General features: G+C 38.5%; 3 protein-coding genes across 3 annotated transcripts; all 3 read left to right on the top strand.

Moving 5' to 3' along the window:
• The first annotated feature begins 5,557 nt into the window (after nucleotides 1-5,557).
• Nucleotides 5,558-9,859, top strand: LOC133976497 (odorant receptor 131-2-like). Its single transcript, XM_062414720.1, has 3 exons — nucleotides 5,558-5,668; nucleotides 6,805-7,568; nucleotides 9,793-9,859. Exons 2-3 carry the CDS (start codon nucleotides 6,844-6,846, stop codon nucleotides 9,857-9,859), a joined length of 792 nt encoding a protein of 263 aa, XP_062270704.1. The 5' UTR covers nucleotides 5,558-5,668; nucleotides 6,805-6,843.
• Nucleotides 9,860-9,905: 46 nt separating this feature from the next.
• LOC133976486 (odorant receptor 131-2-like) lies at nucleotides 9,906-14,941 on the top strand. The gene is made up of 4 exons (XM_062414708.1): nucleotides 9,906-10,006; nucleotides 11,194-11,332; nucleotides 12,733-13,158; nucleotides 14,684-14,941. Exons 1-4 carry the CDS (start codon nucleotides 9,942-9,944, stop codon nucleotides 14,939-14,941), a joined length of 888 nt encoding a protein of 295 aa, XP_062270692.1. The 5' UTR covers nucleotides 9,906-9,941.
• A 1,321-nt stretch (nucleotides 14,942-16,262) lies between these two features.
• Nucleotides 16,263-18,643, top strand: LOC133976477 (odorant receptor 131-2-like). Its single transcript, XM_062414697.1, has 4 exons — nucleotides 16,263-16,408; nucleotides 16,631-16,771; nucleotides 17,822-18,077; nucleotides 18,233-18,643. Exons 1-4 carry the CDS (start codon nucleotides 16,263-16,265, stop codon nucleotides 18,641-18,643), a joined length of 954 nt encoding a protein of 317 aa, XP_062270681.1.
• The last annotated feature ends 981 nt before the right edge of the window (nucleotides 18,644-19,624 follow it).

Below are 19,624 nucleotides of genomic sequence, written 5' to 3'. Positions count from 1 at the left end.
GCACAGGAGACGTGGCTTGTCCTTGCTGAATCCTCCTCAGTTATTTTTATTCATGTCATTCACTGTACTGTTAACAGTGTCCATTTTAATATTTACTCACCAGCATGTTACTGTATGTTTATAGTCTCTTTTATGCATATTTCAGTCTTCATAAAACACATATTTTCTGCAAAACATACTATCAAACCAATATAAACACATTTTGTCACAATATCATCTTCATGTCACTTTTTCATGTTCCAGCTTAACACTCTGGTCATTATTGCACTTTAAATGCACCTTTAAGTGAAAACTGTAAAGTATTTCCTGGACTTGCATTTTACACAGTAGAATGTAAACAGACACAAGCTTTTAACCTTTTTTTAATTAGCATATTTTTTTACATATAAATCTGTACATATTAACTTTTTAAAAAAACATAATGAATTTTTACTTAATTACTTTTCACATTTAAACATATGCATTTTCAATATTTCAACCATTTCTTGTTAGATAGTTTACATTAAACCAAAGGAAAAAGAGTCGTGCAGCCCATACTAGCTTTCTACAATTATGGGGCTTTTCCACTCTACAGTTTTAGCATTAATCGACTCGGCTCGACACTTATTGCGTCCCACCAGGTGGGGAGTTCCAGTCCTCTGAAATGAGGCCAACGTCGAAGTAACTTAAAACTGCATTCTATCAAAAGGCCACCAGGGGGCGACCGTTTTGGTGTCAAAAGGACTTCCGTCTCTATACAAGTCAATGGAGAATTCACCAACTTCTCACTTGATTTCTAACCTCAGTAAACGTTTTCAAAATGTGTTTATGGTCTCAATCGCTAGTTTAAAGCCTTCTTCAATGCAGTATGATGTTCATTTGTGAAATTTTGGCCTCCCTGATTTTATATTTGACGATAAAGCAGGGTATGCATTAGGGCGTGGCTACGTCGTGATTGACAGGTTGACTGGTTCACAGGTTCAGGAGGGCGCCTCACGCACCTCCTGATGCCCATATAAGTAGAATCTTTGTTTTTATTTTTCCCAGCATGCACCTGAAATTTTCAAGATGGCGCTGCTCAGATCCGATACTATTGGCCTCCGAACAGCAGTCCACAAACCAATGGGTGACTTCACGGATGTTACTTCCATTTCTTATATACAGTCTATGCGTCCCACACAAGAATCAAACACACCATTTTTAAATACCTGCAACAGCGTTATAGCCTTACGGCTCTCTTCTCTTGCTTTGTGTGTGACAAAAAGCCACATACAGCAGCAAGTTCACCATCGCCTCCATGACGAAGTCATGGCAGTTTCTTGCAGCCGTGCTATGACGACCCCGCCCACGTTGAGTAGGTACTATAGTAATGGAAAAGGTTGTTCCTGGTACCAAACGAGTTGAGTCAAGCCGAGTAGTGCTAGAACTGTATAGTGGAAAAGTGCAATTAGCTGTTTGCTAACAACAACAGAGCACGGCGCCGCCGCTACTACTTATTGGCCGGCGTGAAGTCTGATAAACACTAGATTAACTACCTCATAGCTCACGAACAAACTTGTGCTTACTGCAAAATTGTCTTAAACATTAACCTGTCAGTTATAGCAAGTTCTGTTAAGTTTCACATACCACATACCTGAAATAGCTTGCGGTATCCTCCTCAGTTATAAGGGAAGATGCGGGATGCAGGCAGACCAAAGTCTCACAGTGCCTCCTACTGGCAGGAACGTGGCGACTGCATATACTGCGTCTGGCTTTCTTAACATATTATCTGTGCCAAAAAATAAACCGTTTACAGCAAAACAAAATGTATTCATAATGTACAACTTTATAAAGCTTTTAACCAACTTCCACAAATGTGAACACACATTAGTGGGCTTCACACGCACGAGATTTTGACAATGTTTACAGCTTTAGCAGTAGCAGCAGAGTAAAAGCCATCAGGTAAGTGTTTATTTTAATAAACTCCTGGTGTACTTACAAACTTTTCAATGCATCGATTTATGAGTAAAGACCCTATTTGTACTACTGTAGAAGTTTGATAACAACCCAGGCATTATTAGTGGAGTCAATTACGAGATACACTGGTGGGTCCGTTAGCGCCTGTACTAAGCCATTCGGCTGATGGCTCTAACTCCACTATTTTGCGACCAAATGAAAACAAAGGGCTGAGACGATTAGATAGACCTCATGGTGCATATGACGCTAGGTCGCAATTACGCCGAACCATCGCTTTAAATTAAAAAGTTTCAACTATAAAATTTGATCAGATTTTGTACCTGGTCCACTTTTATCTGGGGATCATCTGGTTTTACATTGATTTTTTTACACTGTATTGTGCATTTGCTACCACTAGGTGGCACAAAAAAGTATGTACGAATGAGGTCAATGGGTCAAAGTTCAGCATAATGAAGTATAATTAAGCATAAGGCCCAGCAAACCAAAAATGTAATGTCCCCATATGAGGACGCAGGGTCACAGGAGGTTAAATACTTGGCAGATCTACATTTGACCTGTGCAGGTAAAGAATTAGTAGTTTTATTTTTTATAGATGTTATCGCCTTCCCAAATTTTGCTGGTTTTGAATATGAGCAACTAATTCTAGATAATAATTAGAGGTGGCTTTCCTTACAGAGTCTCTGCATTTATTTTATTTATTTATTTATTATATATATATAAGTTGCCCAAATGCAAGCCAATAGGAAGGATCCCCTGAGCGTCTCGTAACATAGTTGAACAGAGCTGAAAGTTCAGGGGAAAAAACAAGAACACTTCATAAAGAGTAAATAAGTTTACAAAAGTCACATCACAGGATGACAAATGATGCTTCGATCTTGTTGTTGTTATCATCATCATCATCATCATCATCATCTTCTTCATCATGTTGTTTCCCTTCTCTTGTGAACACTGAGGATGATGATGATGATGATGATGATGATGATGATGATGATGATGATGATGATGAAGCTGAGTTCTGGGATGTTAATAAAGACTGTCGAGCTGTCTGCCGTCTTCGTCTCACCTGGACTCAGGTAGGTGCAGCAGGAAAGTGATGGTAAAGCAATATTACGAGGTGAGTTCCCTTGTACAGCGATAGTTCATCTGTCCAAATATTTACATTTCAAAACTTGAATTTGAATTTGAATTCAAATTGTAATATCTGTTTAAGATTTTAAAAAATGCCTTTTTTTGTTGAAAGTTGCTCTTATATTTGGAGGAATTTACATATAATGTGATCCTTTGCCCGACAGTGATCTAAGAAAAGTTTTGCAACTCTACAGCCTGTGTTTATCCCACCTCACACTGTTTTCTTCTACGCTTCATTTCAGGTAAAGCTCAGTTTCTAATCCCACATGCACTACCAAGTTTACACATTTTTCTCCCACTTTCATTGTTTGATCTATTTAATGTGTTTTATACTGAAAAATAAAATAAAATAGTAACATTTAATCAGCTGACTGAGCTTTGCAAAAGTTAGAATTAGTCATTAGTACATTAGTATAATTTTGACTGCCTTTATGCACCAGCATTAGTTAAGTAACACCGGTTCATGTTTTAACTTTATGTGTGGGAGAAAAAAAAGGCTGGAAGTGAAAAGGGAATAATGGCAGAGAAGGAAATTAACATCTGAGCATTAAGAAAGTTAACAGTGCTTGTGCAGGTCTGTTCTGAGATGTCAAGAATAAAATAAAATATAAGAATAACATCTAAGATTTACAGCGATGAGGAAGCAGAACTGAATAACTTAGAGCATCTTTGTGTGAAATCATTGATATATAAAACATAACAGACCAAAACATGAAATGTTACTTTTGACTTCTTAAATTTAATGTGCATGTATCATGAAAGTGCAGTTTCATTACATTGACCGAACAAATGTTACAAATGTGTATTTTTATTGATTGTAAATTGATTTTTATACAGAGTGAGGATAATTACTTTATATACACGGTCGCCCATAAAGTTGGAATAATTTAGTTTTCAGACACATTCCTCCTTTTATTTTCTATTTATACACATCAGTAATCACCTTTAACCAGGTATAATGAGATTGATCTATACAATTTTGAGAATATATCCACTTTATCTGTCAAGAATAAATCACATTGTCACAATCATTTCATGAGAAGAAGTAAAAAATATTTTATTCCAACTTTATGGGCGACCGTGTATTTGTAAATGTGTATATTCTGTGTTGTATTGTCTCTCTCAGGTCTTAGAGGAACATGAGCTCATCAGTGGATCCTGGAGGCAACATGACTTTTCCTACTCAGGTCTGCTCCAATATAGTCAAGCTACCATTTGTTCTGAAATGAATGAAAAAGTATAACTCCTGTTGGCTTGCTTGTATTGTTGTGTTGCAGTCTCTAGTTCATAATCTCAGTGTAATCTTGTCAGCAGTTTACTGTAAGTTTTCTGTTTAGTGAATACACCAAACGCAGATTAACCCTTTAGTTGTTATCAAGACTAACACACCAGGATTTTAGATAAAGCAATATTTGTCACCATTATTTCATTAATTCTGCCCACATCTCCTAATTAAAGTTTTGTTATTATTATTCACTCGTATTGTTTTGAATGCTTGGAGGTTTTTTTGTTTTTTTTGTATGTTCTGTATTCTCTTTGTTTTAGTTTAGTAATAGTTGGTTTTATTGTTCTCTTCTTTAGCTTGGAAGTGACTGATAGAGTCTAAAAATAAAAAAAAGGGGTAAAAAAAATAAAAGGGGGTAGGACTAGAAAAGCTCATTGCTTCTTCCTACATCCATTCGAACATTAGATATTTATTGTTTGTTGTTTGCCTGAAAGAGGAAAGTAAGAAAGAGAAAAAAAGAAGGAAAAAAGGGAGGAAGAAAGAAAGAAAGAAAGGAAAGCCACAGAAAAAAAAAGAATGGAAGGAAATTATGTGTACGTGTATGTGTGTGTGGGTGTGTGTGTGGGTGTGTGTGTGTGTATATGTATGTGTGTTGTTTTTTTGTTGTTTTTTATTTCTATTTCTATTTTTAATTTGAATTTTTTGCTAAAATTTCTATTTTGCCGTAAATCACTGCCTATTTGTTTTGTTTCTTTATTTTAACATGTTCGAAATAAACTTAACTTAACTAAAGGGTAACTTTGATTTGTTAAACTATGACACAAACTTCATGGCTGTAACACTGAACACATGTCTAATCACAGCGCCACATAAATGATTGGCTGGTCTGGTTCCTCTTATCCAAATATTAGGCCTCAGAGGGAATTCATTTAGTGTCCTGGTTCAGATTATTGTCATGTAGAGCTGAAAGTTGATTTATTTAGTTGTTTAAATTGTTTATATATTTTTTTGCTTGTTTAGTTTAGTTTATTAGGATCTCCATTATCTATTAGAAATGGTAATAACTACTCTTCCTGCAGTCCACTCATACCAAATTTTACAGTTAACATACTTTTCTTTATATCAAAGGTACATTACAATCAGAGGCAGTGGGGTCAGCTGATGGAAACAGAGATTGAATGATGGTGAATGATGATAACTTGTATGTGAACTGAAGTCATTTTATTTCCTTCTCTTTGGCTCCCTCTGTCGCTGGATCAGTTCCTGCTCGTCAGAGACACTTTCACCACGGCATTCGTGAAGAACCTGATTCTAGTTCTGGTCTGGCTCCTCCTCAGTTACATCAACGGCACCTTGGTTGCCACCTTCTTTAGACACCAGGTACACAAATACACACACACACACACACACACACACACACACACACACACACACACACACACACACACACACACAGCCATAAAACAACTGTAAAACTGCTGCTTCTCTTTTTTATATCATTGTGAATTATCATTGAGTTTTGGACTGTTGTTAAGATATAAACATGAGCTCTGGTAAAATGTGAAGGTATTTTTTTCTATTATCAGACATTTAAACTAAAACATTTGTCTTTTAATCAACAAATAATCAGTAATGAAAAAGAACCCTCATTTTTCGCCCTATTACACAAACACGAATAGATACCAAGGAGGAAGGAAGGGAGGAAGAAGGAAGGAAAGGAGGGAGGAAGGAAGGAGGGAAGGAACGAGGAAGGAAGGAGGGAAGGAAGGAAGGAAGGGAGGAAGAAAGAAGGAAGGAAAGGAGGGAGGGAGGAATGAAGGGAGGAAGAAGGAAGGAAAGGAGGGAGGAAGGAAGGAAGGAAGGAAGGGAGGAAAGGAGGGAGGGAGGAAGGAAGGAAGGGAGGAAAGGAAAGAAGGAAGGGACACCAAACTCATTCAATGTAGAACTTTCTTAATACTTAGACACATTGCCTCCATGACTTTAAAGTCTCAAATATGGAATATTAATAATGTTACTAATACTAACTTTTATAGAGCTGCAACTAATAGTTTAGTTTCATTTAGTCAGCAGAAAATTAAACAAGCAGCTGTTTTGATAATAGATGATTAATAATAGATGTCTGCTGTGCTGAGAGGAGAAAACTATTAGCTGAATATAATAAATAAAAGAACGTGAACCCTCTGTGTTTTTTCTCTCACTTCCTCTTTCAAAATTACCTCTCACTGTCTCACAAAATCAATCAGACACTAATTTGACATTTGTCAAGCAGAAGGGTTAAAAGGTGAGGCTTTGCTGCTCTCACTTCATAGTAAACTGAATATCTCCTGGACTGTTTAAACTTCATAACTCTGAGGATCATTTATTTACCTTCTTATTAAAACTACATGTTCACCAACAACTATTATTGTATTATAATCAATGATTCATTTTCACCTCTTTCTATCCATTTCCCGAACCTTTAACCAACCTCATCATACACTCTTTTATCTCCTCTCTCTTTCTTTGTCTTCCTCCAGGCCTTTTACGAAGACCCTCGGTACATCCTCTTCATCCACATGGTGATCAACGACGGCATCCAGCTGACCGTCACCATCACGCTCTTTGTCCTCAGCTACATCTTCTACAAGATAAATGTCTCATTCTGCTGCTTCTTCATCCTGGTGGCTGTGTTCACCACCAGAAACACTCCGGTCAACTTAGCCAGCATGGCCATAGAGCGCTATATTGCCATTTGTGAACCTTTACGGCACTCCCACATCTGCACAGTGAGGAGGACTTACGTTGTCATCGGGTTGATTTGGTTTATATGTGTGGCTCCAGATATTACAGATCTATTTGTCACACTGGCGACCGAGTCCCTGAGCTTCTTTCATCAGTCTGTGTTCTGTTTACGCCAGAATGTGTTCAAAGACCCGGCCCTGGCATATAAAAGACAAGCTTTCGACATCATCTATTTCTCCTGTGTGTTTCTGACTCTGGTCTTCACCTACCTGAGGATCCTGTTTGCAGCCCGAGCCCTCTCCACAGAGAAGGCGTCGGCTCAGAAAGCCAGGAACACCATCCTGCTGCATGGGGCCCAGCTGGCTATGTGCATGCTCTCCTACATCTCTCCTAGTGTGGAGATTGTTCTACATCTGATCTTCCCTGGCCGGATCCTAGAAATCAGATATGCCAACTACCTGATCGTCTACATCCTGCCCCGGTTCCTGAGCCCAGTCATCTACGGTGTCCGAGACAAAAAGTTCAGGAAGTACCTGAAGATGTACTTCCTGAGCAGCAGGTGCAGAGTCACGCAAAGAGTGGCAGCACAGCACGAATAAAGGTGTTTTCAGTATTTAGTTATTGTAAAAATATGTCAATATTTAATTCAAATTCAAAATGTATTCATAGAGTCACAATAAAGAAACTAATAATGACAGGATGGCTCATGTCAGTAAGAAAATATGCTTTTCGTACCTCTGCTACCCTAAAAAATAACAGTGTGGAAATTGGTTTCGAAGATTTTATAGATAAAATATATCTGTTTGTACAAATGCAACATAGAAAAAAAACATATTTTTTCTAAAGAGACAATAAATGGTAGAAATTAAACCATGATTTCAGTTTCGGGCTAAGGCAATATATTGATATTATATTGATATCGTGATATGAGACAAGATATCGTCTTAGATTTTGGATATCGTAATATCGCGATATGTCATCAGTCGTCTTTTCCTTGTTTTAAAGCTGCATTACTGTAAAATATGTAATTTTCTAAACTTACCAGATCGTTGTAGCTGTTCTGTTATTTACTTTTTACACACTTAGTCATTATATCCACATTACTGATGATTATTTATCAAAGATTTCAGATTGTAAATATTTAGTGAAAGCATCAACAGTCATCTCTATAATATTGTTGTAATATCGATATCGACGTATTTGGTCTAAAATATCATGATATTTGATTTTGTCCATATCGCCCAGCCCTAGTTCAGTTGTAGTCATTGAAACAAATAGTTTTTGACCACAGGAATGGAGCCACAGTTACATTAGTACAGCCTGGTTGGAGGGTTAGGGTTAGACAGAAAAGAAAAACCAACAGAAAAGAAAACTTAAAGAAACTTAAAACCAGTTTCAACACAAATCACAACTGTATGATTTTGTAGATGTTGTCGGGAAATTAATCATAACAATAAAATCCTGAATGCATCCAACCACTGATGGCTTGCTGGTCTTTAATTCTAATAATTCTCTAACAAGCATTAATGAACATGTTTGTCTACATGTCCGTGGCTCAGGGATCACAAGTCTCCTCAGTGATCCATAACATAACCTGTGACATCATGACCTTTACTCTATTGCTATGACAACCTGATCAAAACACACAGACACTAGGATCCATACAAATCCTTATATATGAGATGAGAGGCTGCTGGAGGAGGTCGCTGACTCTGTCAGTGACTCAACAGGTGAGATCTGTCGTCAATCATTTGATCATCTCTGAATATAATAATAATAATATAATATCAGTGTTTCCTCTACTTTCTGTTTTAATACCTTTAGGATACAGCTGATATTAATGTTACTTTTAAATTACATTCAAAGTTTGAAAAAGTTGAATGTTGTACACGTCTATGCAATCCTTCTGACTGTATTGTGTGTTGAATATGTGAATATGAAGCAGTGAATATACATCATTATTTCCATGTGATGTCATACAGTATAATGAGAATTTCTTTCCTAGTGTGATAAATCTAATTTTTTTAACTACAGGGTGAATTTCTATGAGCTGCTGAATGACGTAAGTCTACATGTGTATATGGTGTATTATATGATGTATATGATGATGAATTTATACTGAGTCATAATGTAGTATTACTGATATTTTACATACTAATGAGTCCCACAATCTCCCTATGTTAGTGTCTTAGATGTTTAGATTTTGTCTTTTATTCATAATTATGAATTATATTACAGTTAAACCCAAACTACAATGTTTTCAATTGTAGTTAAATAGCTATTTAGCTCTGATCTCACTGTGGATGAACACTGTAAACTATGAATTACAGACAGTGGGTGAATGTAATATCTCTGGTTGAGCGTGTTTATAGCTCCTTATATATAAAACTTTGCCATTGTGTGTACTGTCTGACAAGATTACTCAATTAAAAACAATCAATTAATGTTTATTCATACAGCAACAAAATTTATCTTAAGGCACTTTTCACATAGAGCAGCTCTAGACCATAATCTATAATTTTCCTTCAGTTCAATCTCAGTAAAGATATAACCTTTCATGCATTTCATGTTCTCATCTACATTCCTTATACTGCACATCTTTGAGTCTTTTGATGAGGATATTAGTTGTTATCACATAAAACATTCTTGTGATTAATCCATACTCTGATGTGCTCTAGTGTGTCGTAATTATCTGATAATCATTCATATTAAATTGTCCCTATGATCCAAAAATCTGATTTCAGAAATTATAAAGCATCTTTTTTTTTTCTGTGTCCCTTCAGACTGTGTGGAGGAGATGTCAGCGATGCTCAACTCCTCCTCCGACCCTCTGGTCCTGCTGATGAGTAATACCAGCTCCGTGCCACCAGGGGGCGCTAAGTTTGACCCTAAAGACAGCTTCTCTAACGCTCTCACCAAGAACATAGTGGCCATGGTGGTATGGCTCACCCTCAGCATCATTAACAGCAGCATGGTGCACACCTTCCTACGACACAGGTACACATCATGAGATTATCACCTAGAAAAAAACATGTTTTCATAGTGTGTTTAAGCAGCAATGTTTCATACACTGTTGCCCATAAGGTTGGAATAAAATATTTTTTACCTCTTTCCATGAAACGATTGTGAAAATGTGATTTATTCTTGATAGATAAAGTGTAAATATTCTCTAAATTGTATTGATCAATCTCACTATACCTGGTCAAATGTGATTACTGATGTGTATAAATAGAAAATAAAAAGAGGAATGTGTCTGAAAACTAAATTATTCCACCTTTATGGGCGACCGTGTTCAACTCAATTCTAATTAAAGATATAAACAGCAGCACCTGCAGATGAGTGCAGACACACAGCAGCAATGAAATGTGTGTGTGCACATTTATTGATTTCTCTAAATGTACAAATTATGCCATTAATGTCTCTATTACTGTATAACTTTACCTAAATAAGCTATCTACTTTAACTTGACGGCACTTTCTTCAGGGTAACTATCCTGTTATCTAGAGCTGAGACAATTAGTAATACCTCAATTATTACCTGAAGTAGAAATTCATTTTTCATGCAAAGATCCCCAGTTACACCTCCACCAGTGTGACGATTTACTGCCTGATTTGCAGTTTGTTATCTCACTTGATAAACTGACTGAACAGATATTTGATGACATCACTGTGGACTTTAGAAGATTTCTCACTTTGTTTTTTTTGTTTTTACACCAAACAACAACAATCTGTATGAAAATAACCATGATAAGATAAGATAAGATAAGTTAAGATAAGATATTCATGTATTAGTCCAACAGTGGAGAAATGTTCAGTGTCACAGCTGCAAGTGGATAAAAACAAAATAGAAAGACCATCAATAAAAAGAATGAAGAACAACAAATAATAAGTACACAAGCAAAACAAATCAACAGTAATAGTAAGAAATATAGTAAAAATAATAGAGAGGAATATTGGTGTTGATTGATAATATACCTGAGCTGCATATTATTATTATTGCACAGATTTTGAAGTGAAAAAAAATATACTGCACAGTTCAACTGAAATATACCTGAAATGCTGATATTGCACAGTGCACATTAAAAGTGCAGTTACCTCCCTTTCTTTAATCACACTGTTGTGACACACACACAACCGCACAGTGTCCATCTCATCCAGCTCTTTATTTATCTCTGACTCTTCTAGCTTCTTCTACGAGAACCCTCGATACGTCATGTTCATCTGTATGGTGATCAACGACGCTCTGCAGCTGACCCTTGTAACAGCTCTGTACGTGGTCAGCTACATCTTCAGGAAGATCCACGCATCCGCCTGCTGCCTTCTGGTGAGTGAAAATCATTGTTCAAACTATAATGATGCTAAATAACTCCCCTATTTAACTTCTACAAGCTGATATAAACTGTAAAATGTTCTATAATGTAATAATGGTAAATAATAATAAACTTTATTTCTATAGCACCTTTAAAAACCGAAGTCACAAGATGCTTCACACAAGCAATATTAACAGAATAACATAAGTACACAAAACACAATAAAATAATCAAGTGAAATACACAGTCGCCCATAATGTTGGAATCAAATATTTTTTTACCTCTATCCATGAAATGATTGTGACAATGTGATTTATTCTTGATAGATAAAGTGTATATATTCTTAAAATTGTATTGATCAATCTCATTGCACCTGGTCAAAGGTGATTACTGATGTGTATAAATAGAAAATAAAAAGAGGAATGTGTCTGAAAACTAAATTATTCCACCTTTATGGGCGACTGTGTATAATATTATAAAAATGCCTGTATGTACAAGTGTGTTTTTAAAAGCTTTTTTAAATGAAATGTAGTAAATAAATATATATACAATAAATGTAGTTGTAAGACAGAGTTACTGTCAACAACTGTAACTCCTCCTGAGGCCGTTCATAACTGGATTCTGGTTTATAAACATAATGAATGAAAATATAATGAAACACAGTTGTAACAATATAAAACAATTATTTTAAGGAGAATTCCTAATTGTTGAGAAATGCTGAAAGAAACACTTAAAAATGTCTTTGTATCTGCTTATGAACATTTATTTAACCCTCCTGTTGTCCTCGAGTCAAGGAAGGAAGGGAGGAAGAAGGAAGGAAAGGAGGGAGGGAGGAAGGAGGGAAGGAAAGGAGGATGGAAGGGAGGGGGGAGGAAAGAAGGATGGAGGGAGGGAGAAAGGAAAAGAGGAAGGAAGGAAAGAAGGACAGAGGAAAGAAGGAAGGGGGAAGGTAAGGGGGATGAAAGAAAGAGAGAAGGAGGGAGGGAGGGAAGAAGGAAGGAAAGGAGGAAGGAAGGGGGGAAAGAAGGAAGGAGGGAGGGAGGGAGGGAGGGAGAAAGAAGGAAAGGAAGGAAGGAGGAAAGAAGGAAGGAGGGAGGGAGAGAGAAGGAAGGGAGGAAGGAAAGGAAGGAAGGAGGGAAGCAAAGAAGAAGGGAGGGAGGAAGGAAGAAAAGAGGATGGAAAGAAGAAGGGAGGGAGGAAGGAAGAAAAGAGGATGGAGGGAGGAAAGAAGGAAGGGAGGAAAGCGAGAGGAAGGAAAGAAAGAGAGAAGGAGGGAGGGAGGAAGGAAGGACAGACAAAGGTTAAAGTTTATATTCAGCTATAAATGCTAAATAAGGGAATTTAAAATAAAATGTTATCACTTTTTATATTTTCCTCTCATCTGACTAACACCGAGCCTCTTTGCCTCCCTCAGATCATGACGGCGGTCCTCACCACCCGCTCCACCCCTCTCATCCTGGCCGGCATGGCGGTGGAGCGTTACATCGCCATCCTCTTCCCCCTCCACTACAGCCAGATGTGCACCATCCCTCGCACTCTCCTCCTCATCTACATCATCTTCATCCTCACCTCCACCCCGCCCGTCACCGACCTCCTCATCACCATCGTCAAGGAGCCTCCGAGTTTCTTCCACACCTCCATTTTCTGCGACCACTCGCTCCTCTTTCGGGACCGGTCCATCTACTATAAGAACTGTGTGTTTGATGGGGTTTACCTCTCCTTTGTGGCTCTGACGCTGCTCTACACCTACTGTAAGATCATGCTGACGGCACGAGCCGCCTCCATGGGTCTGGCCTCGGTGAAGAGAGCCAGGAACACTGTGCTGCTTCATGGGGTGCAGGTGAGTGTTTCAACAACCAAACCCAAAAGAACTTTATCGTGCATGTAGGACAGAAACCGCAATATTATTATCTTTGGGTCTTGGACTGTAAATGAAACAAGGAAAGGAAGAAGGAAGGAAACAGTGATCAGCATTTTCATCATTTCCTGATGTTTTATTTAAAAAGTAAAACATACTTAACCTTTGTGTCGTCCTCCCGGGTCAAATTGACCCCGTCTGTTTTGACTTTCATTCTTTCCTCCCTTCCTTCCTGCCGTCTGTCCTTCCTTTCCTTCCTCCCTTCCTTCTTTCCTTCCTCCCTTCTTCTCTCTTTCATTCCTTCCTCCCTCTTTTCTCCCTTCCTTCTGTCCTCCCTTCCTCCCTCCCTCCTTCTTCCCTTATCTACTTCCTTCCTTCCCGTCCTCCCTTCCTTTTTTCCTCTGTCCTTCTTTCCTTCCTTCCTCTTTTCCTTTCTCCCTCCCTGCCTTCCTCCCTTCCTCCCTCCTTCCTTCTTTCCTCCCTCCCTCCTACCTTCCTTCTTTCCTCCATCCTCCCTTCCTTCCCTCTTTCCTTCGTCCGTTCCATCCTTCCTTCCTTTCCTCCCTTCCTTCCTTCCTCCGTTCCATCCTTCCTTCTTCCTCCCTTCCTTCCTTGACTCAAGTGTCTGGATAGATCCAACAGGTGTTTTTCAACTTGTAAGGACAACACTAATGTAACCAACTTTAAAACAATCTACTGTAGCCAATCACGGCTCCTGTAATATAAATATTGCAATACAATATCTTATTGGCAACTTATCTTTGTTGTGCTTGTTTATGGTATTCATATACAGTACATTCAACCCCTAATTGAGCCTATATTCTGTACATCTGTAGTATATAAACTTAGCTTTAAATCTTAACCCTCCTGTTGTCCTCGACTCAAGGGAGGAAGGGAGGAAGGAAGGGAGGAAGAAGGAAGGAAAGGAGGGAGGAAGGAAGGAACTGAGGAAGGAATGAAGGATGGAAGGGATGAAGAAGGGAGGAAAGGAGGAAGGAAAGGAGGAAGGAAGGGAGGGAGGAGGGAAGGAAGGAAGGAAAGGAAGGAAGGAAGGGAAGGAGGGAGGAAAGGAAAGAAGGAAGGGAGGGAAGGAGGGAGGAAAGGAAAGAAGGAAGGGAGGAAGGAAAGGACGGAGGAAAGAAGGAAGGAATGAAGGTAGGAGGGAGGGATGAAAGAAGGAATGAGGGAGGGAGGGAGAAAGGAGAAGAGGAAGGGAGGAAGGAAGGAAAGAAGGAGCGAAGGCGGGAAGGAAAGAAGGAGTGTGGGAGGAAGGAAGGACAGACGGAAGGAAGGAAGGGAGGAAAGAAGGAAGGGAGGATGACACAAAGGTTAAATTAGCCCATCATGCTTGCTAAAAATACAAAATAAATCACTACATATCACTACACCTTTCCACTGTTAATAATAAAGAGTATCACTCATTTGTTAAAAGATAAAAGCAACCTGAGAATCATGAAGTATAATGTTTGTTTGATGTTCCTTCTTGTTTCTTGTGCTTCTGTTTCAGCTGCTGCTGTGCATGCTTACCTTCGTGGTTCCCTCCCTTCAGGCCGCTCTCATCTCCCTTTTCCCCCGCCTCAGTCTGGAGATCCGTTACATCTTCTTCCTGGTCGTCTACATCATCCCCCGTTTCATGAGCCCCGTGATCTACGGTTTTCGAGACGAGCAGTTCAGAAGGTACTGGCTGCGGTACTTGGCTTGTTGGAGCCGCAGCGTCGTCAGGGTTCGGCCGGCGGGGCTGAAAGCGAACCTGCAGGTGAAATAAGATCATCAGGAAACCACAAGATAAGAACCAGTGACTGTCAGTGTGCTGCTCATGAGCTCAATGAAGAATGACCAGCGTTGCTCACAGCTTTTATCTGTGGCATTGACTTGAATTCTCCTTTACAGTCCGCATGGTGAGGCAACAAGCGCTGGAGACATGAATCAAATGTATGTAGCTGAGTACAGAAAGACAAACTTCTCTGCTGATATATAAATAAGCTTAATACGATCCAAAGATCAAGATAAATGGATGGATGAATAGATGGCTTGATGGATGGATGAAATGTTTAATTTATGCATGTAAAATACTATTCAAATATGTTTATAAAGCACTTTAAATAAAGCATTATAAGACCTGAGATGTTTTAGTCTCCTTTCCTTCCTTCTTCCTCCCTCCCTTCCTTCCTTCTTCCTCCCTTCCTCCCTTCCTTCTTTCTTCCTCCCTTCCTTCCTTCCTTCTTCCTCCTTTCCTTCCTTCTTCCTCCCTTCCTTCCTTGACTCGAGGACAACAGGAGGGTTAAATACTGAAAACTGAATCTACCTCTTAGTCCCTCCACCTAACTGCCCCCCCCCCCTCCCTCCCCCACACTCTCCATGATAATCTCATCTCTCTGCAGTATCAGCACAGAAATCTATATAACAGCATCCATCTTCCTCTTCCTCTCACTACTTACAGACAGTTGGTCGGCCAGGCGCCTCATTATAAGCCACAGCTGTGTGATGTTGAAGTAAGATTGATATAGTTTTTAAAAGTTAGTGAGGGTGTATAAGTAGCCTGAATTTGAAATGGAAAGAAGTATGTTTATGTTTACTGTTGGTTGTCTTTTCAAATTGATTGTGCTTTTATTTTAAACTTATATTATCAATGAATATGCTTTTGATTCTATTTAAAGCATTCACACTAGAAATAGTGATATTTTACTGCTGTTCTTGATACATCGTTGATAAGTGCACGAAATATTTGAACATATCATACTACTACTTACTTTACTCATCTTTTTTACGAATTACAACTCTAATTTTATTTTAAGCACAGGCTCCTTCACACTTATATGAATGAGTGAAATCTTAGCTTTTATATATTATATTTCCACTCTTTGCATTAGGTGAAATGAGATTCAAGTTTTTGTGAAACATTTGCAGCACATAGAAGTAGATCTAACTGTGTTTAAGTTATTCGTTCATTTAAATGTGATTATTTTTGTAGAAATTGACTGAGAATGCATTTAATTGATTAAACTGTGAACTCTGTTTTCTTTTTAATCAACCGTTTGTTTTTCTGAGTTTTGGTTTCCCATCACCGACGCGGGACGAGGAGTGATATGAACTCAACCAGACGTCAGGACAGTTTCGACAGTGCTTTCACTAAGAACTTCATCACCTTTGCTTTTGGCTTCATCATCAACTTCATCAATGGAGCCTTCGTCTACACCTACTTTAAGAGCCAGGTCCTCCAGCAAGACCCCAGGTGATACAGGACCATGTGTGTCCTCTTCAGATGCTTACAGTAAAAACTCAGTAAAAATGTGCCACAGTTTAGTGTTGTATATTTTGTCACATGTTGATTCTCCTCTTTCCTTTTTTCTGTTCTCATCTTGCATATTTTTCTGCTGCTGTCATTTTTCGCCTTGACTTTTTTCCCTTTAACTTCTCTCCTCCTCCTCTTTCTGTCCTGCTCTACTTCCTGCAGGTATGTGCTCTATATCCATCTAGTGATCAATGATATGATTATGCTCTCCCTTTCTGTGGCGCTGCAAATCCTGGCCTACACAGCCCCCCTGAAATTCATAACCTGCTGCATCATGGTGCTCATCTCAGTCACTGTCAACAAGTATGTAGGTGTGCGTTTGTGTTAACACAGTTATTCTGCATGTGTGCCTTTTTCAGGTTTACAATTTTCTTGGCTCTAGCGTCACCAAAGCACAGAATATACATGTGATTGTACGTGTGTCTCAAACCTAAATCTTCATTTGACTAAGTAAAGCAGACTTTTAAAATATAATCTACTGTAAGTAATACTGTGCATTAGCCAGTCAACTCACATTAAAGTTACTATACAGAACATGTACAAAGCTAATATCTACACTCTGTCATTCTCTACCACAAATGCCAACTCGGCCCTATTTTTAAACTAGAATTTAAGTAAATATGAAAGATGAATCAGTAATGTCTTACAGTGAGATACAAATTCAACAATGCATAACAGGCAGCAGTCTAAGATGATTAATCACATAGTTTCATATATTTGATCACAGGTCATATAATAACTTAAAACTCACAGAAATGTACAGCTTGAATTTTGTCACAAGGCTCAGTACATATTCCAAAAAATGAAACCCATGTTTTAGGAAAATGTAATCTGAAGGTATTTCGAAAATACTCAAAGACTTTTTTAACCATCTGGATTAAATATTTTATACTTGCTGAAAGAAAAAAAGGTTTTAACCCATTTCCCACATTGTGACTCTATTTCCTTCTTAAAAACAAAATAAAATGTTGATATGAACCACGAATGACAAACAGTCCCTAACATGATTAACAGCTGGCAAACAAAGCCATCGATATTAATCATGGAAAACAGACATGACATTGGTTAGTTTAATTAGTGTATTTAGCTTCCAGGTTGTGTGTACCTGTGTGAACTTGAGGGTGTTCCTGCCTCCTCCCAGTAAAACTTCATGTTAGTCAATGGAGCTAAATTTAATATATTGTGCCACAACTGCCAGCTGACCCTGGTGATCCTTAAAGTCAACATTCCTGATCTAAAATGTTGAAAACCCTCATAGTTCTTCAACGCTCCTATAAAAATGTGGACAGTAACTCTGGATTAAAAGGAGCTAAACAACTGATTATCATGATTTTTATAATCGTCCTGATCCAGGAACAACCCTCTGAACCTCGCTGGCATGGCAGTGGAGCGTTACATCGCTGTTTGCCGACCTCTTCATCACGTCCACATCTGCACTGTGCAGCGAGCCTATGCTCTGATCTCACTGATCTGGGGCGTCTCCATCATCCCTGCCCTCGCTGACATCTTCATCATCCTCGCCACCAAGCCCCTCTCTGTCTTCTCAAGCAATGTCCTCTGTTACCGCCTCAATTTGTACAACACACCGTACCATAAGACACAAAGTATGGTCATCCAGGTGAAATACTGATTATCATTACATTGATTTTCTCACTTTTCCACTGAGCAGTGTGGTTTTTTTATTCTTTAACTAAATTTCTATTACTTTTTTGCCTCAGTTGACAAACAAATCTAGATGTTTGTGTCTTCTTGTCTTCTCCTCAGATCCTTCTGTTTTCCTTCGTCTTCCTGACTGTGATCGTCACCTATCTGAAGGTCCTCTTAGCTGCTCGGGCAGCTTCAGGCTCCAATCAGGCCTCAGCCAGAAATGCCCGTAACACCATCCTGCTGCACGGAGTCCAGCTCGGCATCTGCATGTTGTCATTCATCTCTCCCTTCCTCAATCTTATTTTAGTCACCACTTGGCCCCAGCATCTCTCCAAGATCCTCTTCAGCACCTTCCTGCTTACCAATATGCTTCCTAGTCTGCTCAGTCCACTCATCTACGGCATCAGAGACAAGATGTTCTGCAGCCACATCAGGATGCACCTCCGCTCTAAATGCTGCAACTCTGCAGGAAAGAGGCTAAAAGTGATGGAGGGACACCAGAAAAGGTCCAAGCAGGTGTTTGATTAAATGGCTTTTCAAGGACCTTACATGTGATTTTTCATGTTTTAGCCCATTATGTACAAATATCACTGACCACACTGTTGAGGTACAGGATTTCTTAATGGACCACCAGCTCTGATGCCATTTTAAGGCATAAAAGCTGCATTTGGTTCCTAAAGAACTTATTAAAGTCACATTCATTATTGTAATTATATATTTTGAATGGAAAAATACAGTTTGTGACATTATGTATACTGTTTGTGTCTTATAAGGCAGCTCAGCGTTCATGAATAAAGAAAAAAGTGATACAAAATCCAGCTGTTTGAGCCTTTGCTCTTATTAAAAATCTGTATTTGTTTATCATTTTGCCCCCCCCCCCCCCAAAAAAAACAAACAACTAAATCTCAGTAAATCAAGATAAAACATGTACATGACAGAAATATACAAAAACAATTACAAAAATGCATGTACAATTAAAAATAATCTTATTTAAATGAGTTAATCACACATTTTCAGATGTCAGTGTTTAAATGAATTAATGTGAAAACAAGCTACTGCAGGCCACAGCCTCTAACTCTGCAGTACAGGCCAAAACACTGAGTAGTGTGTTGGTCTCTTTAAAAATATATATCTTAATGCTTTTACAGACTTTATAATGTCTAGTCTATAATGTCAGTATTGTCTGTTTGTATGATGGTGCAGGTTTTATGTCTTAGATATTTGCAAATGACCTCAATATCACAGCCACAGTGATTCTACACCATTATTGCAAAATATAAGATCACAACACTGAAAAACATACATGGTCAGTCAATTGAACTATCAACATCAACCTCCTCTGAAAAAAACAACAAATACCAGAAGATTACAAATGAAGATAAACTCATTTTTAACTCTACTGTGTTAATTATGAAAGAGGAAAGGTTTACACACATCGACGTTTAGGTGTAAGTCTTGATTCTGGCCACTAGATGGCTCCATCGCCACAGACATGCAGTGATCGGTGGA

Source organism: Scomber scombrus, chromosome 3 (genome assembly GCF_963691925.1).
Source record: "Scomber scombrus chromosome 3, fScoSco1.1, whole genome shotgun sequence".
NCBI lineage: Eukaryota > Metazoa > Chordata > Actinopteri > Scombriformes > Scombridae > Scomber > Scomber scombrus.
The sequence above is the reverse complement of the archived record's forward strand: the minus strand, read 5'-3'. Positions and strand labels throughout refer to the sequence as shown.